The 23,934-nt window shown below is 38.8% G+C and overlaps 2 protein-coding genes across 2 annotated transcripts; one reads left to right on the top strand and one right to left on the bottom strand.

Annotated features, from left to right (window-relative positions):
- Positions 1 to 938, bottom strand: LOC134646044 (syntaxin-11-like). The gene has a single exon (XM_063499717.1). The coding sequence runs from the start codon at positions 918 to 920 to the stop codon at positions 69 to 71; it is 852 nt and encodes a 283-aa protein (XP_063355787.1). The 5' UTR covers positions 921 to 938; the 3' UTR covers positions 1 to 68.
- Positions 939 to 13,320: 12,382 nt separating this feature from the next.
- akap12a (A kinase (PRKA) anchor protein 12a) lies at positions 13,321 to 23,862 on the top strand. Its single transcript, XM_063500174.1, has 4 exons — positions 13,321 to 13,577; positions 15,337 to 15,436; positions 15,611 to 22,492; positions 22,574 to 23,862. The coding sequence occupies exons 1-3, from the start codon at positions 13,470 to 13,472 to the stop codon at positions 22,462 to 22,464; spliced, it is 7,062 nt and encodes a 2,353-aa protein (XP_063356244.1). The 5' UTR covers positions 13,321 to 13,469; the 3' UTR covers positions 22,465 to 22,492; positions 22,574 to 23,862.
- The last annotated feature ends 72 nt before the right edge of the window (positions 23,863 to 23,934 follow it).

Raw genomic sequence — 23,934 nt, 5'->3', positions numbered from 1 at the left:
TCCTGGAAGCCAGTCCGATTCATTAAAAGTTTCACCGTATTTTAGAATCAATAAAAGCTTCATAAGACCTAAATGTGATAACATGGAAAGCAGCCGCAAAACAGCTTCTTGAAGGGGTTGTTTTTATCAGATTTAGTGGCATTATCCAGATAGACCCTGCTTTCCAGAATGATCACACCAACATTTTGAACATTTTTCTGGATGTTTTCCACTCCTGTGCCCTGCTCCTCCATGAGGACAGCCACATCTAGGAACAGTTCCTGGATCCCCTCGATTCTCTTCTCCAGCTCCTGCAGCTCATGGTGCCGGCTCTCTATCTGCATTAGGGCAGACCGGGCAGATTTCCCTTGTATCTGGGTGCTGAACACAGTCAGTTCTTCACCCTCCATCATCTCCTCCAGGTCCTCCATGCTAACCTCCTTACCCACTATCTCCATCTGTCTCTGGATCTGCTTTTTACAGGCTTCCCTGTGGTCCATCTCTGTGTCATTGTAGCTGAACATCACCTCCCGCAGAGCGTTGGTCAGGCAGTGGTACTGTGTTCGAGCAATGCGCGCTGTTGGGTCCAAACTGCCGCACTGGACCTCCAGTTCACCTCTGAGGTTATTTAGCATATGCAGCCTCTGCAACACAGCTTCACCTCTGCGTTTAATATCTGCCCCGATTGCGTTGGAGTCCCGTTTTATCACAATGGAGTCTGAAGTCTTATTCAAAGCCTGATAGTTCACGTCCTTCAGATCTCTGATGTCATTTTGGATCTGCTGGATTTCCAGACGTATCAGCTGGGCCTCCATCAGGACATCATCCAGCTTATTATCTCCAGCTGTTGCTTCATGATCTGATAGGTTATCTAGCTGCACTGTACTGAAACCCTCAGTGTCAGTCTGCACCTGATGCAGGTGTCCCAGTCTGTCTCTCATGGCTGGAAGGAAACAGAAAAAAGGTAGATTTACTCATCTGGGAGAAAAGGTTTATCCGTGACTTGAAAAAAAAGCATCACACCCAATATATTTAGTGTTTAGCAACTTTTAGAGGCAATGAGCAACCTTATTCTTCATTTGTAGTCATGTTTGAGGCCAGTCTTCAGCTTCTAAGGGAGGTATTTGGCTCTTTGGCTGCTAAAGTTGAAATTAAACTATGTTGAACAGCTAGGTGTGTGTCTGTGTGTGAGAGAGAGCATATTTGTTTGTCGTTCTTTTCAGAAAAAAGCAGTCTGCAGCAGTTCAAAATGATGTGAAGTGAGTGTCTTAAAGTGAAAAAAACTCTCAGCGTTATGAAGCTGAGGAGATTATTATCATCTGTGGGTTTGTGAGTACGTGCAGTGCGTTGTGTAGATTAAAAATAAATAAACAGTAAATAAACAGTAAGCTTTGCAGCTGCTTTTAGTTTTTTTTGTTTTTTTTTACACAGTGAATGAATAAAAACATTTCAAATTGAAATTAAAGGAAATATTTACTCCTCAAACTTGGTTTAATTGATCACAACTAAACATCTTACTGCTGAACCGACCGCCACTGCCTGACCTTTTTACCCCGAACTGGCCAAACTGTAACATCCCTGCTGAAGACATAAATGCTTCCTCTTTTACAAGCTAAGAAGAAAAATGCAATTAAAAAAACAGAAAAACACCAAGAGAAAGCTGTTTCCCAGCTATTGACTGTAAAGCTTTTATTCTGGTAAGCTCATCTTACAAAATAAAACACAAAGGTTTTGTAATCACTGCATAGCACCGTGGCACATTTTCTACGTCTCCAGTATCGAGTAATCTTAGATGAATTCTCCTGATCCACTAGGACGTGTAGTCTGTCAAAGACTTGCCAAACAAGTTCTCAAACAGAGAAGCTGTTGGATTTTTTTGTTAGTGGTAAAACTTTGAATTAAAGTGTTTTAAGCTTTGGTGACGGTTTAGCTCCCAAGCAGATCAAGTAAACATGAGCCTCAAGGCTGAATGCAGCAGCCCAGGTTTGATTTGGACTTGAGGAACTTTAACACTCTCATTTCCTACTTTCCTGAAAAGCCCCACCCCCAAAAACAAAAATAATAATATTAAAAATTATTTTAAGCTTAACTCAACAAAAACAACAGAAGACAAGCAAATCATGTTACTGATCACCGTCATACAAAGCAGACATGAACTCAGTCACAAGGAAGTCTGGTTGGATTTAAATGATTTTTACAATAGATAATACATATTTTACATTATTGAAACACATAATCTATTATTCTGAGCACTGAAAAAGCCTTATTGGGATTTGAATAATTTCTGTAAACATTAACAGTGTAAAGTACATGGACATAAGTGTATGATTTTGCCAGTACTGGCCCTTTTCTTTGATGATGATTCATCAGGAAAAATTCTCCCTTTCTATCAGATGCAGTATAAACTCACTAACAGTTTAATATCTTGTAGCATGATGCTGTGCTGACAACATTTGCACCCCTGAGCAAACCTAAAGAATATAAAACCTATGAAGCTATGATTAATTATTATATCTTACTTGTATTGTTCCTAGTTAGCCGTAGATGAATTTCAGATACTTCCTTGTCCTCTGTAGTTAAAGGTGATAATGAAAATGGGAGTTCAGTCCAGTTAGTAGAGTGACGGCTGCTTTAAGAGCAAGTGATTTTTTTTAAAACTGTTAACCATCATCTCTGATAGACCTGCTTATGAGGAAAGGTTTTTAAAAACAAAACTTTCTGCATTCCTCTCGTGTCACGTAGAGACGTGAGGTGACGTACAGTAGGACAAAGCCATACTTGTCAATGATTTAACATATAGATGAAACACCCGTGCTTACATTTCACCTCTATTATCATTACCTTTACCGCACTGCTTTTTTTTAAAAAAAAAAAATAGCGTTCTCGGGTGTTGTTTTCTGTCAACAGAAATGGCAATGAAGGGGGTAAATGGCTGTGCTGAGGCCTTGACAAAGCACATATAAGATAACATCAGGGATAGAGGTCACTGACTTTGGACACACAACATGTTAAAAAAAATAAAGAGGAAGTATTTGAGATAGCTTATCTTCCAGAGGGGTGGGACCAAAATGTTCTTATATGATAAAAACTCAAATCTAAAAGAAAAAGAAGAAGAAGAAGACAAGAAAGACTGTCTTCTTTAGTTAATACTTCCTTTCCTGTTTCATGAAACACAATCTAAGTGTGAAGCCTCCAACTATCAAGTGATTTTCAGTCATGCAACCAGAAAAAGAAACTCAAGCTGTGTAGATCATTCGGTGCATAGGCTGCATGTACATGAGCAGTAATTTCCATCGGCCTACTGAGTTTCTGAGTCACTGGGATGTTTCTCATGGGGGATTTTTTTTGAAGGCCAACGTGTGCCCTATAGCTGTATAAGCATAACTGACACTTTACTCTTAAGACAAAAGCATAAATGAAACCATGTGAAGTTAAAAATTCCCCACTAAACCACAACCAGCAGTAGTGTTCTCTTTCACCGTTTCTGTTTTTAGCACATTTCTCACTCGCCTTCTTAAGACCTGGTGTCATGGGCTAATGGAGAGAGGACACAAATGTAGTACATAAAGAGAAATTGGGTATTGACTAAAAAAAAGGAATAAAAGCAAGCTAAACAAAGGGCAAAAAGATTACCCTAACACAGCACAGGAAGGACAATTAAAGAAAGACAAGGAGAAAGAGGAAGACTGGACTATATATAGACTGTGGACTAAATGGGGAATAAGAGACAAAAGAGGAAAAAGACACAGGTGAAACACAATCATAACATCCTTTATTTCACAAAAGGGGAAGGAAAATTAAAAAGCAAACTGTTAAATTTAAGCAGTAGACAGACACATTACTCGCACTAAACATGATAACAGAGAGGGTAGAAGAATATAGAGAGGAAACATAGACAAGGGAAACACTGTGGGAACTAAAAACCCCAAAAGAAGAACTTCCAAAAACCACACAGGAAACAGAACTCAAATTTAAAAAAAGCTAAAGCTCAACATCATTAGAATGATAAAGACGTCAAAAGAAGGAATCCAGAATTAAACCTTCACACAAAATCCTAGAAAATGCTGAAAGACGAAGAAACTTGGTTCATTTTTTGTGGTCCATGACTAGAAAAAAATTCAAACACATGCATTTGTTGGTCAATTGTCTGTTCAAATCACAACAAAGCAAAAGACCAAAAGATCGACCACTAGATGGCAACAAAAATAGATCGTTCAGTCAGAACACCTCAAATTAGAACCTGAACTTTGTTTTTCTAGTTTAACTGTCACCTACGACTTTGAGTAACGGAAATATTGACCACTTTATTTCATTTATCTCTATACAAGAGTGAAAGGGAAGTTTTACAAGATGATAGTGAGACCTGCTGTGATGTATGGTTTGTGACGGTGGCACCAACAAAAAGACAGAAGGTGGAGCTGGAGGTGGAGGCGGCAGAGCTGAAGACAGACCAGGATAGACAGGATTAGAAAGGAGTGCATCAGAGGGATGGCTCAGGAAACAAAGTTAGGGAAGCATGCAGCATCTATCTGGGCAGTGCAGAGAGCTATTTTCAATATATCAGATCAAATAAGTTCACAGTCAACAAGTGTAAAAATGATCCGATATTTCATGAAGAGCCAAAAAAGTAAAAAAAAATAACACATAAAAAATCAAGTAAAACAAAGATTATATAAAACTTTAATGAAAAAGCCCCAGAATGCTTGGGATTTAGTGGTTCTGCTAGTGGTTTTGCTGGCATGGTTATGCTCAGTTTGTCCAGTTAGAGGGAAGGGGTGATCTATTAAGCACTACCTCTTCTGCTCACTCACTTCAATCTTCTTCTTCTATCCAGCTTGCTGTGCCTTCTTTCTGCCACACCATCATGTGAAGCAGACCTTAGGAAGCTGCTCTGCTCCCAGGCTGTGGAACTGTCAGCCCCCAGATATAAGAAACATTTGTTCTCTCCCCCCAGTTTAAATCAACTCAACTCTGTTCAAATCTGCATATTCGCTGTGAATTTATTGTTTGTTTATTTTATCTTGTGCTTTTTGCTTTTATTGTTCTTCATTGTCATTCTTCTATTATGTGTTTTATTCTATTTTTAAGTGTCCTTGGGTGTCTTGAAAGGTGCTTTTAAATAAAATTTATTATTATTATGAAAATTTTTCTGAAATTGTATTATTTATCGTAAGAATAACAGTCTCTTCAGCAGTGTTATGGAGACTTGGAGAGCCAGTGCCAAGAAGCTGTTCTGGTGGTACACCACCTAAGTAAGACAACTTATGATTTTTTTTCCTTTAATCTGTCACCTGTGCTTTTTTGTGACATTTTTCTGGCCCGCTTTACTCCCCCTTTAACCATCACAGAACCCCTGGAATAAATCCTGAGACCCACTGGCTGCTCACACATCCGGAGGGATCTCAAGGTAGAGCCTCTGATCTTGCATCTTAAAAAGAGCCACTTGAGGTGGTTTGGATGCCTCCTGGAGGCCTTCCTTTGGAGGTGCTCCAGGCAAGCCCACCTGGGAAGAGAATCTTGTCTAGCTTGGGAATACCTTGGGAACCCCCTGGAAAAGGAATAACGTATTGACTTTTTAAAAAAATGTTTTTTCTGCATAACAATAAGTTCTTTTTTTGTATCTTGTGTTTTCACCCCATAATGAAACACATTTCTTCTTACATTGTACTGCTTTGGATCTCTTGCCTTGAGAGATGTCTAATACTGAATGTGATACTAATGGCACTTAACTTGGGGGTGCTCAAAGCTAAAAAAATAAAAATAAAAAAAAAATTAAAAAAGATCTGAAAGCCCCAGCTGCAATATCTCTTTCTAGAAATGTTGAGGGCAGTTTCATGTAGGAACTACTTTTATTTCTATTGAAACTCTTGCCAAGTCACCATGCAAAGGGAAGAGTCCACCTGCGCCTGAGGACACGCTTGTGTTGGTGACACTGTGGTGTAAACAGTGATGGCTGAGCTGCACGATTCTTTTGGTTCAAGTGAGAATGATGTACACCAAAGGAAAAACATATCAATTAGAGGTGAACTTCTGCCGGAGATTCACTTTTGCCACATTGTCTGTGCAACATGTTGAAGTATTTATTTTATCCAGCAGATGTCAGTGATAAAACAATCAGGTCTCAGGGCCACAGATACAACAGTACTTTAATCTGCTCCAGCAAAGCTCATTAAGTTTCCAAAAAACAAAAACAAAAACAAACAAACACATACACACAACCAGCACGAGGCGAGCAATAAACTAAAGACTAAGCTTTATACCTCTCCAAGTCATATGTAAACTAATGCAGCTTACATAATTGTTTTAACAAATTTCTGTTATTACCTTTTGAGACAGATGATGATATTAAGAAACATTACATAAGATTAAAAAGCATGCGTATTAGACTTATGGATCTTTATTTTTGTGGACAGTTTTTATTTTTAGATATTTTCCTGCAGATGTTCGGGCTTTTTATAGATTGCAGTGTCTTTGACTTATTTCCAGCACCAGACGCAGCTAAAAAAAAATAATAAAAATAAATAAAAAAGGGGGGGGGGGGGGGGGGGGGGAGAAAATACAAATTGAAAGTTCCAGTTCAATTTATGTAATCTGTTTTTTCAGTCAGCTGGTTCTAATTTGAGCAGCTACTAATCAATAAACCATGTTGCATGAGATTCGCATGTACATTTCCCTGGTCACAAGTTGTGATCTGGGCATGTGATCAGCAAACTAACTCTTAACATCAGACTCTAACTTTGACACTCTCTGCCCTGTTTCTCAAAGGTCCAGACCTAACCGGCTCAGTTAAAGAAACACTGGGAAACTGTTCATTGTGAACTAGCCAAGACTTCTTATTCTTAATGAAAAGCTGTAAATCTGCTAAACTCAATGACAAAGGTCTACTTTGTGCACTCGGACAGTTGAACAAACCAATATTCTCTTAGGCACCACTGTAACACTGTAACACTTTGCCACATTTCTCTGCAAATTTCCTTCTTTTTTTTAACCTACAGAGCGTTTTGTTACATAACGGGATCGCAATGTAATGGGAAAGATCATAAAAAAGGTGCCTTCTAAATTCTAGGTTTTAGTGATAAGATTCAGTAACTAGAACTGTCTTAAAATATATCTGAAATTCCTATTTAAAGTACAAAATTGGTGTCAAATTAATCAAATATTTACGTAACTGTGATAAGATGATAATCTCTGTAGAACAACATGCTTAATGCAATATATTACAGTAGCTTTCTGTGTGTGTTTTCCCCAAAAGCAAGCTGCAGCCATGTTTATAGTATAGTGATCTACAGTTAATCACATTTTCTGCATTTCTGCAACATATACAGTGCAACTGTGCAGTGCAAAGATAAAAAACAACAACAACAACAACAAAAATAGCTGTGTTAAAGCTTCTTTTTTTTTATAGAGCAATACATTTCATTCAGACATAAAAATTGAGTCATCTGTTAGGTCTGAATTTTATACATAGTCCTTTATGATACCACAAAACGCACAGGTAGAAGAGGACATGTACACACATGGAAGCTGACTCACTGAGACCCCCTACACTTTTATTACATTATGCAGCATTAGGCCTCAACAGTTAGGCTGCTGTAATCAGTGGAGAAAACATCAGCTGTTTTCACTTAGCCGAAGTTGTGACTCTAATTAAGTGAGCTTATTAACTTTGTACTAAGGTTCACATAACAGCACCAGTGTCTCAAAGCGTCTGATCAAATCAACATGAATGCCTGTCATGGGTTTGCAGAAGTTTCTCTGCTCTAAGCTTTCCCAAGGTCTCATTTTATCCACCTTGGTGACATATCATACTGCTTTTTCACTGAGGTGAAGAGAGGACATCACTGCTTCTATTACAATATGAAGCAAAATTAGTGCACGTATTTAATGCCTTTTAGGTTTAGAAGTTTAAAGGAATTTTTTTTAAACAAATAGAGCATATGTTTAATAATCAGTATATAGTACTCTTTCACTATAAGAAGCTTTGCAAGAGGAAAATTCTCACTTCATTGTTGTGAATGAAGATATTTTCTTTCCAAATTGATACAAATTTAATAAAAAATAAAATTGGATCTGGTCAAAAAAAAAACAAAACATAGACACAAATGATGGGATTTTCCTAAAATAATCAGCTAGTGACAAAAACAATGATTTATGATACCACATCATAATAAGAAATTATGAAAGGAAAGTTCTAAAGAAAATGTAAAAACATTAGAGAAACAATTATCAACTGTAAATACTGAAGATGGATTGTTTTGCTGAAGTTATCTTGAAACTGGTGGACAACTATGCAGCTGGGACTGTTTGCCAACAGCAGTGTTAAACCAGGTCTTCTGTCCAGCGTGGGCAGTAACAAAGGTCAGTCCACAACAAATAATAGCAGAGAGATGCAGTGTCCAGTAGGCCAATCAGACCAATCAGTCGGGTCCTAATTCTTTTTCAGAAGAGCATTAACAAGTTTAATCTTTTTATGAAAGTTAAAATGTGGGGTAAACAGGGGAGGGTTTTTTTCTTCCTATCTCCAGCATTGGCTGAGTTTATATGCAGACTAATCTGTTTAAAGTCCCACAACAATAAAACCTCACCTCAGTCAAAATAAGCAAACCGTTTAGAGCTGCAATATATTATTTCATGCACTTGTTATAGGTGTAAGTGACTCAGCTGGTGGCTCATTCCCCTTTAGCATGCTCTGTGTCTTGAAATCCATTTTTGCATTAGCTAATGATTTTCATCTTGTCTTATGTCTGCAGTTTCTGGCAGAAACAATTATACCTATTATAACATGCCTCAGTGTTCCAACCAGACAACCTGGAGGAGGTAGCTGGGGAGAGGAATAATGGATGGATGGATGGATGGATGCTGTAGTGGACTTACAAGCATGTTTTGTTTTGAGTGAGCAATGCTGCATCTCCAACAAGAGCTGCTCAGTGAACACATACACTGCAGGTTGGTGAGAAAATAAATTGAAATCCTGAATGAGTGGAGTGACTTTACAGTCAGTGTATAACAAAGGCTACTAAAGCTTTTCTGAAGACCTTCCTATATACATTCACCAAACACTTTATTAGGCACAGCTTGCTAACATTAGGTTAGACTTGCTTTTGCCTTCAGAAAGGCTTTAAGTCTTTGTGGCACAAAATCAACAAGATGATAGCATCACACAGTTGCTGCAATCTTACATCCTTGATGCAATCTTACAACATCCCAAAGCTGCTCTATTGGATTGCGATCTGGTGACTGTGGAGGCCACTTAAGTGCACTGAACTCAGTGTCACATTCAAAAAAGCAGCTTTTGGTGATCTGAGTGTTGTGACATGGTGTGTTATCCAGCAGGAATTAGCTCTCTGAAGATGGGTACACTGTGGTCATAAAGGGATGGACATAATCTGCAACAATATTTAGGTAGACTGTGGTGTTTAAACAGTCCTCATTTGGTACTAAGGGGCCCAAAGTGTGCCCAGAAAATGAACCCCACATCATTATAGTCTGAAATGTTGACACAAAATAGGATGAATCTATCCTGTTCTAGGGTGACAAGAGTGGCACCTGGTGTGGTCTTCTGCTGCTGTAGACCATCTCCTTCAGGGTTTGCTGTGATTCCGAGATGCTCTTCTGGATACCTTGGGTGTTACGACTGGTTATTTGAGGTTATTTTACAGTTGCCTTTCTATCAGCTTAAAGCAGTCTGTCCAGTCTTCTCTGACATCTGCTATCAACAAGGCATTTTCCCCAAGAGAACTGCTGCTCATTGAATAGTTTCTCTTTTTCATTTAAATCACATTTGTCCTTTTTCTGATGCCCAGTTTGAACTACAGCAGGTCATCGTGACCATGTCTACATGCCTAAATACACGGAGTTGGTGCTATGTGATTGGCTGCTTAGATATTTACAGGTGTTCCTAAGAAAGTGAGCAGTGATTAGGATGTGTTTTATTTATAGTTGGCTAAAATTCTGAGTTTGGCCTTTGTCATTACTTTGGCATCTAAGTAAAAAATTGCCATGACCATCATAAAGCATATGTGTAATATGCCCCCCCCCCCCCCCCCCCCCCCCGCCAAAAAAACAATCTACCACATTGCCACAATATGGCATTATCATGTAAGCCCAAACACTGCAGTGCTAGTGCTCATAAAAGAAGTTTGAGCAAAATGCTTTAATGAAAGAAATGCAGCTTAACAGATAAACACATTATTAATTTATCTTTTATTTTTTCACAGTCAGAAGTTAGACTGCAAGGGGTCAAGCTTTTGAAGCAGTCTTTTCTAAAATGAATCTTGTATTTTAGACAGACTGTTGTGTGTTTGTCTGCCCTGCTCATGATATTCTGCCCACACGCCTCAGTTTAAACACCAAATCGAATTAAGTCTGTTTTGCTCAAGAGGTACATTTGACCAGTCGGCTGATTTTCATTTTCAAGAAAACTTTTTTGCCAGCTTTAAAATATTTGATCATTTCCATAAGCTCTATGCTGTTATGAAATATTGTTTGTGTTGGACTGGTAACAGATCAGCTGATCAACACTAAATACCAAAAAAGAAACCCTCAGAGGTTAAGGGCGTAATGGCAGTCCTGACACTATGCCTTACTGCAAGCATATCCCACGTGATGCCTCCTGATGTCTTATGCATCAAGCTTTCTGTTACTCTAGGCAGGGACATTAAATCAACCAGTTATTCCATAAAATTTACCCATAGAAAACATTACGCAGTGCTTGAATTTTACACATTGGTTAAAACAGTATCTGCATGTCTGATTGTTGTCCTAAAACCTTGTTCCCTTTGAACATCAGACGCTTCATTACCAGCATGCTGATGCATTTTTATTCACCAATTTGCATCGTCTTGGTATCAATATATGTTATATGTCTTTAGTTATGTAAAGGAAAACATGAAAATGAGGCAAAGGGTAACTTTCAACATGTCTGAGAATATACATCACTAGACACTTTATTAGATACACCTTAATACTGTGTTGGACCCCCCTTTGCCTTCAGAATTGCCTTCGTTTTTAATAGCACAGATTCAACAAGGTGCTGGAAACACTGCACAGAGATTTTGGTCCATATTCACGTGATAGCATCGCACAGTTGGTGTAGATTTGTCAGATGCACATCTATGATCTGCTGTTCCACCACGTCCACAAGATATACAACTACTCTGAGATCTCGTTACGTTGGAGGGTATTTGAGCAAAGCAATTGAGTACATGTTAAAGAAACCAGTTTGAGATGATGAGATCTTTGTGGCATGATGCATTTTTCTGTTGGAACCAGCCATCAGAAGATGTCACCCTGTGGTCATGAAGGGATGGAGATAATGACAAAGTGTGTCAGAATATATCCCCAACACCACTGAACAACCAGAAGAACCTTGAACAACTTATTCAAGGCAGAATGGGTCCATTCTTTAATGTTGTTTACAACAAATTTTGACTCTGCTCATCAGTTAAGATATTTTTCCAATCTTCTAGAGTCCAATTTTGGTGCACCTATAGGAATTATACCCTCAGCTTCCTGTTCTGAGATGACAGGAGTGGGGCTGTAGCCTATCTGCCTCAACACTCGACATTTTGTGCATTCAGAGATGCTCTTATGCATACTATAGTTGTAATGAGTGGTTATTTGTCTCCCTATCAGTCCTTCTTCTCTGACCTATAGCATCAACAAGGCATTTTCACTCAGAGAACTGACATTCACTGGATATTTTCTATTTTTAGAACATTCTCTTTAAACCCTCAAGATAGTTGTACAGGAAAATCTGAGCAGATCAGCAGTTTCTGAAATATTCAGACTATCCAATTAGCACCAAGAAACACGCCACATTCAGATTTGCTTAAAACACCTTTCTTCCCCCATTTTGATGCTTCAGCAGGTCATCTTGATCAGGCCTACATCGATTGGCTGATAAATATTTCATTTTACAAGCAATTAACATGTGTTCCTAATAAAGTGGCTGGTGAGTGTAACGTATGCCATGTGGAGTGAACAGTAATTAACCTCAATATGAAAGCACTTTTAAAGTAGATTTGCTTTTCTATGGCTTTTTGTTTTGTTTTTTGGAGAAATGTCGTATAATTGTTGAACGATTTGTCCATGCAGTCTTTAAAGTGGGGAACTCTACTCAATTTTACTGTTTTGAAGATTCTGACTTAATAACAGTAATAATGGGTTAAAGTTTTAATATCTAGTCATGTTAATAATCATGTTAATATGTTTGGGTTTTTTTAGCATTAGCATGCAGCATTTTGTATATACTGTGTTTATATAAGGCTGGCAATTTGCTATTTAAATGTCCTCTTCTTTCCATTCTCTAAAAGATGTTTTAGTAGTACAGCTGCCCATTTTAATGTTATTAAATAAGTTATTAAGACATACATTTGTTTTCCCCAGAACACTTCCCACTTATTATAAATTAATTTTAAAAATGTTATACATAAAGAGGATTGTTCTAATGATAAGGATGTAGGATTTAACATGCTGTCCAAAAACTGGACAAAAGCATCTCCATAGAAGTATTTGCAGGGCAGCTGATGTAATGGCAACTTTATCAACAGGCAGTTCAAGAGGTTGTGACATTTTCCCCAGACACTGACCCACAATGTCCAGCCGCAACTTCATAAACCACTTTTGACTCTCATGGGCCTATATGACATTTGTTATAATGAAACCTGTCTGCTTATTTGTCAGACTGAATGTGCCCTACAGTGACTTAGAGAGGTTTTTGATACATAAAATGATCGCAAAATTTGGTGATCAACATGTATTCTTTTCATTGTACAGGTTATTTTACTCAGTTAGGCAAGTGCTTTACAAAGGGCTGCGCCTATTAAGTAATTGGAGGGATGCTATAACTATTATATATATAATAGCCAGCCAGTAGTTAATTTTAACTATTTTTAATTGTTAACCATTTCTTTAAAGATTTAAATAGTTTAAAAAAAAAAAAAAAAGAACATTCATGGTTTCAAAATTCTTAGGTTTTGTTTTTTGTTTTGTTTTTTATAATAAAACTAGTTATAAAATCCACTTTCCGAATAGCCAAAGTGTTAAGCAGCAACAGACTTTCTTATTTAATGCGGCATGCATTTGCAGCATCTGTTTCCGATGAAAATATCCTTTAAACCTTTAACATAGCCACTCGTTGTTCAGTGCATCAGCGGGCTAGTGCATCCTCACCAGTGCAGGTTTATGCTTGTTGCTGGGACATTCTCTTCAGTAATCTGAGAGCAGGCTGTTTTCTCTGCAGTTCTTTTTTTTTTCAATGCAGAGAGAGGCGGGCCGAGCCGGGCCGGGTCAGCTGGCTCATATGGCTTCATGTGATTCTGCAGGGAGGTGTTAATCTAAGAGGAAAGAGTTTTCCAGCATCCAGACTACACCATTTGAGAGCTGACCGCCTCCTGTGGCTCAGCTGAGCTGCCGGCCTGTTTTTCTTGTGGGATATCCGTTTCACTTGTGTGGCTCATTCCGGATAGCGACGCGCTGCAGTTCAGATAATGGGAGACACTCAGTCTGCGCAACGTGCGGGCAAGAAGGATGCAGAGGAGGAGGAGGAGAGCGCAAAAGTGAATGATGTTCAAACTGTGCAGGATACTGAAGACAAGGTAACATATCCCAAGAGCCCCAAATTCTTCCTTTATGGCTGTATTAACTTTGCAACAATGATTTAGCCTGTCCTCTTTACCAATCAGTGGTTTTCATTTGATTCATTATGGTGGCAGAGAACAAACAGTCGGCGCTTTGAAAGATGAAAAAATGCTGAGGGTGGATTTTGTTGTTGTTGTCGGGACGGTGCACACGCTGCATGCCAACACATCAATTAACGTCAGAATAAAAGGAAAAGTCCTTGTCCCTTCAAAGTGGATGAGTGCATCCAGCCATACTGGGACACTGGCGAGTAATGTGATTATTTTTTTAAGCTTTTCTGTAACAGGAAGCATTATTGATTGATATATATATATATATTGTGCTGGGTGCACAACAGCCTAGTGTAATTTCTCCTTAGACATAAAGACAAAGAAAATAAAAGGGGAAAAAAGTCTTATATGTGATGCATTTCAAATGTATATGTCCCACATTGACTGAAACTCTTTTTGGCCCCATTTTCCTTATAAAGCAAGATTTGCAAAATGTGAAAAAGAATAATAATAGTAAATCATAGCCTGAGTCTTACAACACAAAACTTAAACCATTTACTGTAAAAGTTGTTGTTGTTGTTGTTTTTTTTTTAAGTTGTTAAATGTATTGTGTGCAGTGCCTCATGTTGAAATTGTGAGTAAATTTAATGGCCCTTGACTGCTGGCTTTTGGCTCTTGAGGCTACCTGATAACTTACATCGTATTACTCTTCTGAATACTCATTTTTTACGATTTCATTGATGGCGCAGAGGTTTTCATTTACTGTAGATGAAAGAGGAAACAGCATGGAGGAATGATGACCTTTCATTCTTGGAGTGAACCAAATAAAGCCCATGGGAGAGATGGAATTTCCCTCCTGCTGGACTAAGCAGAAAACAACATTGATTATTAGTGTACAACATTATAACAGCTCATGCTGATGAGGATGTCAATTAGTACTGTCCTGTAAGAATCAGTAGAGAAATTGATGCTTTTTATTGCCGATGTTGTGTTGATTTGATGATATATTCGACCATGCTGAATGTTATTACGGTGGAGACATGACACTGCTGTAAGAAATCATGTGCTTAAGCTTGGAAGTGGGGTGTTAAAAGAAAGAAAAAACATTAATCCCAATAAGCTGTATTTAAATTGTGCTAATGGGAAAATATCTACTGATGATTATTATGGCCTTTAACTATCTAAAACTAGGTTGTTTTGCCTTCTGTTGCTATCATTTTCGGGCTCTTGGAGAGCTCGGATAGTCAGTTTAAATTCAGTTTAAATTAGATAAAACACTTAAAATAAGGCAACATTATGAGTAAACATGAGTACATGAGTAAAAATATAAGCAAAACTCTGTACATCTAATAAATTGGTTTAAAAAGTTGAAAAAAAGCTTAACTTGGAAATAATATCACCGTCTGATGCGTTTACAGTTGTTTATTTAGGTTTCTTCTGCACACTATTGGGTACAGCTAAGTTTCTTATTTCCTAAACCCTGCTCAGACATTTGCAACTAATCTGACTCATGGATTTAGGATTGGAAAAATTAGGAGCGTTAACTCTAAGGCTGCCACAGAACCTAGCCAATAGTAACTGGTCTATACTGTTTCTATAGGTCTTTGGCATCCCTGTTAATTTCAGATGGAAATTCTTCAGAGGTTCAAGCTAGACTTAAATTTTTTTCATGCCACCACACATGAGCAGAGATTTATTGTACATTCAGTTTTGTGCTTTTTTTCAGCCTCTCAAAACCAATGGGCAAATCTCTGAGATAAATGGAAAAGCAGACGGCTCTATAGCAGCACTCAATGGTCACTGCAAAGACGAGATTTCTGCAGAGGGTGGGTATTCATAATTTGTGTATTTCTGCCAGCATGGTTTCAATAGAAGCAAGAGTTGTTGGGTTCTAGGTGAAAGAATCTGTTAGCACACTGGGCCAATTTTGTTGCAACTTCTTGCCATCAAAAGTATTTTAATGATTAATTTTATTGTTGGTTTAACTATCCTTTCCCCAGACAAAGATGTTGCAAAGACAGAAAAGTCCCCTGAAGAAGAAAAAACTCCAGTGGAAAGTGTTGACATCAATGCAAAGACATCACCAGAAGAAGCTGATGCAAATGAAGTTGAAAAAGTAGAAATTATCGAAATGGAAGAGAAGCAGAATGACATCAATGAAAGTTTTAGAAATTTTTTCAGCAACATTGGTTTGAAATTGACAGTTAAAAAAGGCTCTGGTGAAAAGGCTGAAACAGATGTGCCTGAGGAAGTACCAAACATACCAGACAAGGTCAAAGACAATGCACAAGAGGTCAAAAGTGAAAATGAGGAACAGAGTGTGGATCTAAACACAGCACAGGAAGCAAATGAATATGATTCAACAACATGTCCCAGTCTGACAGATGGTACATCAGAGAATATTCCAGAAAATGCAGACATAAAGAAAACAGAAACCAAAGTGGAAGCTGAGCATGATAATGATGATGCAAGAACAACTTCACCTGCTGTAAATGAAGATGGACACCAGGATACCACACAGGAACTACATCCAGCATCACCAATGATTACTGAAGAAAAGGTGGTTGAGTCTCCATTAAAAAGGTTTTTTACCACAGGAATCTTTTCTAGTCTACGGAAGAAAAAGAAACTTGCAGAAGATGAGGTGACCGAGAAAGAACTGGTGGATATGGGGGAAAACGAGATTGCCGAAATAGCAGAGCAAGCAGTGGAAGAACAGGATAAGGAGGAGATTACTCTTGATACTGAGGCAGCTACAACTGAGAAAGGACTTGGAGAAGCTAAGATCGTGCCTGCAGTAACCACTCAGGATGATGTTAAACCACCTTCCATGGATAGATCAGATGGTGAGGGTGAAATACTAAACTCTCAAGAAAAAGAAAAAGTTCAGGCGAGTCCCCTGAAGAAGCTAATGTCAGGCTCTAGTTTCAGGAGTCTTTCCAAAAAGCAGAAAGCAAAGAAATCAAGTGACACAAAGATCTCTGACTCGCAAGAACAAGTCTGTGATCAGCTGCTGTCTTCAACAGAGTCAGCTGAAAATCAGAAAGAAGAAAATCCTGCACAACCCTCTGCACCGGCAGCAGAAGAGGACAGTGCATGGGCAGCCTTCAAAAAACTTCTGACTCCAAAAAAACGAATCAAGACGCCTTCATTGAGCAATGAACAGGCACAAACCTCAGGTTCAGCAGATGAGGAAAAACCAAGTGAAGGTGAGCAAATATCAGATTCCAGCACAGAAGAAGGAAAAAAAAGGAAAGACTCATCTGTGTCATGGGAAGCTGTTTTGTGTGGATCTGGAAGGAGAAAAAGCCGAAAATCATCAGACTCAGAAGAAGAAACACCCCCAAATAGCAAGCAAGACAGTGGACTTAAACAAGGTGCAGAATCACGACTAGAGAGATCTAATGAGGCCCAAGAAATTAAAGAAGGAAGTCCTCCAGAGAGTGATGGGGAGTCAACATGGAAATCATTTAAAAAACTTGTCACCCCCAAAACAAAAGCCAAGGATCTGGATGAAAGCAAAGATATCCATCCTTCTGACAATGAAGTTACTCAAGCTGAGTCCACGTTTTCAATTAAGAATCTCATACCTGGAAGAAAAAAGAGAAAGCCTGCTGAAACGCTAGAACAAGTATCTTTAGATGAAGCTGACAAGGAAGCTTCGGGTGATGAAGACTCTGAGACTCCAGCTGTGATTCCGCTGTCAGAGTTTGCAGATGAAATGGGAGAAACCAAGGCAGATGTAGAAAGTTACGTACCAGAAGTAACAGACAATGAAGTCCAGCAGGACTCCACTCCACCTTGTGATAGTCTTCCACTCGAAACACAAACGGTCCAAGACAATGAGGAAGCTTTAGAAAATGAGGTTCCTAAAACACTGGCTACACCTGCTCCAGTTGAAGAACCAGATGACCTTACAGAATCAATCAGTAAACACCAACAACTCAGTGATATTCCAGAGGAGGGAGTACTTACAGAGACCATGGCCACTCCGGCTTCAGGCATTGAGGAAGCAGCAAGAGATGACACTATAGCAGAGGACCTGGTAGAGATCACATCTGAAGCCATAACAGCTCCAGAGCCTGTTGATGTTACTGTGACAGATGAAACTGAGATGATCTCTGCAGTTTCCCAGTTATCAGACTCTTCAAAAACATCTGGTAACACAACACCTGTCCCAGCTGAATACAGTGTCAACAACACAGAGTTGTTGCTAGAACAAGTTGCTGAAACCATCTCTGTAAGCACGCATGTAGTCCCAGTGACTTTAGAGGAGCCAAGTTCAGAAAGAATAGTTAGTTCTGTCTCGCCTCAATTACTTGAAACATTTGAAAAAGAACAGCCGAAAATCCTGGAAATACACAAAGGATCAGATGAAACAGTGGTAAACGCAGAGCTAAACGCTGAACCAATTGATGCAATTAATGAACTTGAGGCAACAGCCCAAACAGAGAGCATACCTGATGTTAACAAAGCTGTTTTAACAGAGATTGTATCTGAGATTGTATCTGAGGAGATTGACAATGCAGAAGTCACCGAAGATGAAGTTCATGAGGTCAGTGTTACACAGGTGCAAGAAAGCATTAAAGAATTAGAAGTCACTGATGACAGCCAACATGTGCCAGAATGCATTTCTGAAGAAAAGGAAGAGTTACCTCAGGAGACATTACCTGAAGGTGATGAAGTTGCCCCAGATAAAGGTTCTCTAGTTGTGGCAGATCAAGTAGAAGAAGATACCTCAAAAACTGAGACTCAAGAAGCAGAGTCAGCTCTTTTTGTGGCTGATGAAATTAAAGATGGAAGCATCGAGCAGGAAGCCCAAAGTTCGTGCTCCATGGGGGATCAGATCAATCAAAATATTACTGAGCAAAGTCAAATTGAAGCTGAACCTTCTGTGGTGGTGGATGAGTTGGAAGCACTGGCGAATGTAGAAAAAGATGTAAAAGCCTCAGAAGAGGATACTGTTCAGTCACTTGAAGACGAAGCACCACACTTAGATGACATACCACCAACAGAAATAGTTACAGACGATTCCAAGCAGACAGAGCATCTTGCTGAAGTGACTGTTGAGTCAGAAGACAAACAAACACAGGCTGAAGCTCCTAAAACAGAGGATGACGAAGTGAAAGATGTAGTGGAAGTTGAGCAAAAAGCCACAGCAACTGCAGAAGAGGATAAAGTTCAATCACCTGAAGAAGAAGCACCGGCCTCAGAAGATGTTCCACCAGCAGAAAGTATAGATGAATCCAAACCGATAGGAGAGCATCTCACTGAAGGTGAAGTTTCCATTGAGCCAGAAACTAAAGAGACACAGTCTGAAGTTTTTGAAGTTACAGAAGTGCCAGAAGGTATTCAAGCCACAGCATTACAATCAGAAGAGGATAGTATTCAAGAAGAAATACAGCCCTCACAGGACATTCAAACTGCTGAACCAGTAACAGATGAATCCAAACAGACATCAGAGCATCTCACTCAAGTTGAAGTTTCTAATGAGCCAGAAACTAAAGAGCCACAGCCTGAAGTTTCTGAAGTTACAGAGGTGCCAGAAGATGTTCAAGCCATAACATTACAATCAGAAGAGGATAGTATTCAAGAAGAAACACAGCCCTCACAGGACATTCAGGCTGCTGAACTAATAACAGATGAATCCAAAAATACAGGAGAGCATCTCACTCAAATTGAAGTGACTGATGAGCCAGAAACTAAACCTGAAGTTTCCGAAGTTACAGAGGTGTCAGAAGGTGTTCAAGCCACAACACTGGAATCAGAAGAGGACAGTGTTCAGACAGAAATACAACCTTCAGAGGACATTCGGTCTGCTGAAATAATAACAGATGAATCTAAAGAGTTAGCAGAGAATCTCATTGAAGTGACTGAGGAGATTAAAAAAAAAGAACCACAGCCTGAAGTTTCCAAAGTTCCAGAGGTACCAAAAGTCCTTCAAGCCACATCATTGCATTCAGAAGAAGATAGTGTTCAAACAGAAATACAACCTTCAGAGGACATTCAGTCTGCTGAACCAGTAACAGATGAAAACAAACAGACAACACAACATCACACTGAAGTGACCGATGAGATTCAAAACAAAGAATCACAGCCTGAAGTTCCAGAAAAAGTAGAAGCTGTACAAGCAGCCACATTAGATTTAGAAGAGGGGAGTGGTCAGTCATGGGACAGAGAAGTAATATCGGAGGATGTTCCACCTGCAGAAAAAGATCAGCCCCAAGAGGCCAAAATGGTACCAATCACTGAAGATAAAGGTGAAGCACTGGATGATTCCATAACCAAGGATGTTCAAGAACCAGCAGTGTTACAAGTGGTACAAGCCGTCACATTAGATTCAGAGGAAGGTCAGCCTCAAGGAACTGAAGATGAGGTGATATCCAAGGATATGGGGGCAATGGAAACAGTTACAGGTGAACCCAAGCAGAAAGCAGTTGACCTAATGGAACCAGAAGCATCACTGCCTGATGCAGAAGACAATGTTCCTGCAACTGACCGTGAAGCATCCAAGTCTGCAAATGCAGTTGCATCAAGTGTTGAGGTGTTTAGCACTCAGGAGCTTGAAACTGAAGCATTGCTAGTAGATGTTCCAAAACCAGACACTGACAGCATTACAGATGAAACTGAGAAAAAGCAACCAGACCAGGATTTAGAAATAAACAAAGATCAGAAAACCGAAAGCATTTCACAAAATGATCAAGCTGAACACGAAGATAGAAAAGGTGAAGCTTTGGAAGAAACAGTACCAGCTGCTTATGTGCCTTCTGCAGAACAAGAAGAAGAACAAGCAAGTAATGATCAGGTCCATGAAGAGACTTGTGTTGACAGTGCTGAAGCTTCAGAAGAACCCAAATATGACGAGGATGTTAGCACAGCCCAAGTAAGTGTTGAGGGAGAAAAAGCTGGTGAACTTCAAGGCACTGAGGTAATCACTGCTGCCACTGAGCACGCTGTAGTGATGCAAGTAATAACATGTAATCTAAAAGATGCAGTAATACCTGATGTTTTGATTGAGGAAACAACTGAGATTCGAGAACACTTGATAGAAAGAAAAGCAAGTGAGATGGAGGTAAAGGACACTTTTGAGACTACAACACCATTAGAGAAGGACAATGTCATTAACACAGCAGAAGGAGGCCGTGTGGTTGTTATGATGCATGTTCCATCACTAGAGTTTGATGACAATCACAGATTCCAAGTGCGAGTGGTGGATGTTGATGTCAATTCAGCAGAGAATATCGTCAACACAATGATTGAGGTAGGGGTTACAGAAGCCAAAGAAGTTATTGATGTTTGTCATGAAACTCTTGAAAAAGTAGAAAATCTATCTGCCTCTACTGCAATCGAAGAGGAAGTGAATAACGAGGAAAACAATCTAACTGTTCAAGAAGTTATTCAACACGTAAAGGAGAATTTACCAGAGCCAACTCCTGAATCTGTGCCAGATGAGTTGGAACAAGAAGTTATAAAACAACCAGATGTTAGCGAGACAGTTCAAAGTGCATCAAGTGAACCAGAGGATGAAAAAATGATGAAGGACAGTTCTGGGGAGCTCATAGAAGAAGAGGGTGAAGGACATGGGATCCCAGCTGAGCAGAAAGAGTCTGAGGATCAATTGCAAACTTCTGATTTAGGTTTAGATATCTCTACCCATGATCACAAAGAGGATCTGGAAGAAACTAAAGCTGAGCTGCAAAAATCAGAGGTATGTGTGACAGCGGAGGATGCAACAGCAACATCTGAAGAATTAGCTAAGAAGAAAGATGGCGAAACCACCACAGAAGCACAAAAACTACAAAGTACACAAAGCCAGATTGTTACACCAAATAACACAGGATTAGTAGCCCCCCAGAACACGGGTATGATCTCGTCAATAGGTAATGTAGAGTCTCCTTCAAGCCTGTCCTTAGAATTCAAACTTAACATACAGTTTGGACAGCTAAAGGCACCAGCATCCCCACCACCTCCTGCAGAACCTGTGAAACAGCTTAATGTGTCCGAAGTTGCTGTTCAGGCAGTTGAAGCAGTGGAACCTACAAACCTGATAAATGCAATGCAAAGAGTAGAGAGCGAGAAACAAATGGAGCTAATGGAAGTCGCTGTTCAGACAACAGAAATCACTGAATCAAAAGCTGTGGTCTCCCATCCGCCTAAACTTCAGGACGTTGCTGTCCAAGAAATGGAAACAACACAACCAGCAGAACAAGTTGAATCAAAGGAACCAATAATCTCCAAAATCCAGGCAGCAGAAACCACCAAACTGCTGAAGCAAATCACAGAGCCAGCAGAAAAATTAGATTTAACTGAAAGAGCCATGATATCAAAACAGCCAGTACTACAGGCTGTTAGCATCCAGACAATAGAAACAATAGAACCAGTGGAACAAATTCAGTCAAAGCAATCGATAATTCCAGACATTCAGGCCACACAAACGACAGAACCTGTGATGCAAAAAGAGAAACGAGGCCTGTTGATCAGTCATCCTGCAGTCTTCAAGGCTCATAGCAAAGAAAAAACAGCAGAGGAGCCCATTAAACAAACAGAGGAGGAAAATGATGACGTGTGGCTGGATGCTGAGGAAGACATTTACACTCAAGAGGAAAAGGGGGCATCCCACATCGAAGTGGAAGAACCCACGGAGCCTCAAGCGGGAAGTGCACATGAGGAAAAAGAAGATCCTGAATCTGAGTTTGAAATGGCACCTGACGCCAAGAGTGAGGACGAGGAAAGTCACCAGAGAGTGCACGAAACAGGAGGAACAGGTGAAATTGAGAGTGAAGGTGAAGATTTTGCTGTTGCCCTGGAGTACCCAGTAATCACAACATGTGTCACTCAGGCAGAATGGGATTAACCTAACCCAGCTCAAGTGTTACTGAGTGGTAAGCCACTTCTCTTATTCTGTGTATTTTCACAATCAAATTCAATTAAATGTATGCCCTTTTTTGTATTTCTTTTTGTAGGTGGGACAATCAAAAAGTAAAAGGAAGAAAGCTTCATAAAGCCATCAAAGCCTTTTATTTCACATTATGTTGCACCAAAATATTCTGATATTTATTAGCGAAACTAGCCTTAATTGCTAAGATTATTTTAATATTATACAGTATATGACTTAAGAGAGTGTTTTGGAAAGTGTGCATTGAAAAAAAAAGGTTAATCTTCTCAGGGGGCATGGATTGTGATTTTTGAATGATTTTAGAAGTGTGACGATGAGCTACTTTTACCACACAGGGGCCTCAGTAAATTTAACTACCTGTTTGTCATGTAGTGCAACTTCATTGCTAATTATGTCAGGTCTCTCCACTCATACTGTATATGTCAGTAAGTCAATAAGAATATCATAATATATTTGTTGAATCTTTCACCTTTTATGGTAAAAAGCTTAAAAAATGTTCAGGTGTTATTCACAGAACACATTAAATCATGATGTATGTTACCAGTTACAGCACATAGAAAAACCTTTTTATAAAAATTAGCAAAATGTAGATATTTCACAGCTTCCACAACACATAGTTTTTGCAATCAGTATTTCACTTATATACATGTTGTCACATGATTTAAAAAGTCAGACCTGAACATACTGAGGAGATATATATATATATATATATATATATATATATATATACATATATTATTATTATTATACGTGATCTTGTACATAATGACTATTTTAGTGATTATAATTTTTACTGTGAGCAGTTTGAAAATAAGAGCATGGTGAGAGCATGGCATGAAGCAAGGTGTGACAGTGTTTCATTTAAAGCTCAACTTTATCAAATACGCAATTAATCTAATTTTAATCAGCAGTGCCTTAAGCAACCATGTTTACTCAAACTTCTTTTTTCTCCTGCTCTTTATGTACTGAAGGCTGTTTCTACCACTGAAAAAAATAAAAAATAAGTGGACATTTTGATTATCTCAAAATTTCAAGTTAAGCTGAGAATTTGAGATACTAACCCTAAATTTAGACTTCGAGACAGAAAAAATAAATCTGCCAGAAACAAGCTTCCTCACTAAGCTTGATGCCTGAGCCTCAGTAATCAAACTGCGACAGAGTGAGAGAAATAAGCTTGTGAAAGGGTATTTGTGTTAGTTGTATGTTTTTATTTTGAACATTTATTTCCATTACTGTCTGTTATGGACAATCCTTGCTTGTCTGATGTCACTAATATTGATTTATGTGTATTTATATATTTACTGATATATTTACCAGTGTTTAATTAATAAAAACAATTTTATTTGAATAAATTAATTCATATAAATTAAAAGTACTTCAGTAATAATTTGTTTACTGCAAAAGAAAAGAAATCTGTTAATAATGTTT

Source organism: Pelmatolapia mariae, linkage group LG16_19 (assembly GCF_036321145.2).
Source record: "Pelmatolapia mariae isolate MD_Pm_ZW linkage group LG16_19, Pm_UMD_F_2, whole genome shotgun sequence".
NCBI lineage: Eukaryota > Metazoa > Chordata > Actinopteri > Cichliformes > Cichlidae > Pelmatolapia > Pelmatolapia mariae.
This window is presented reverse-complemented; position numbering and strand designations above follow the sequence as displayed.

Coding starts and splice junctions, on each gene's coding strand:
- LOC134646044 (XM_063499717.1), bottom strand. CDS start 920: ATGAGAGACAGACTGGGACACCTGCATCAGGTGCAGACTGACACTGAG.
- akap12a (XM_063500174.1), top strand. CDS start 13,470: ATGGGAGACACTCAGTCTGCGCAACGTGCGGGCAAGAAGGATGCAGAG. Junction 13,578..15,336: donor TGCAGGATACTGAAGACAAG/GTAACATATCCC, acceptor GCTTTTTTTCAG/CCTCTCAAAACCAATGGGCA. Junction 15,437..15,610: donor AGACGAGATTTCTGCAGAGG/GTGGGTATTCAT, acceptor TCCTTTCCCCAG/ACAAAGATGTTGCAAAGACA.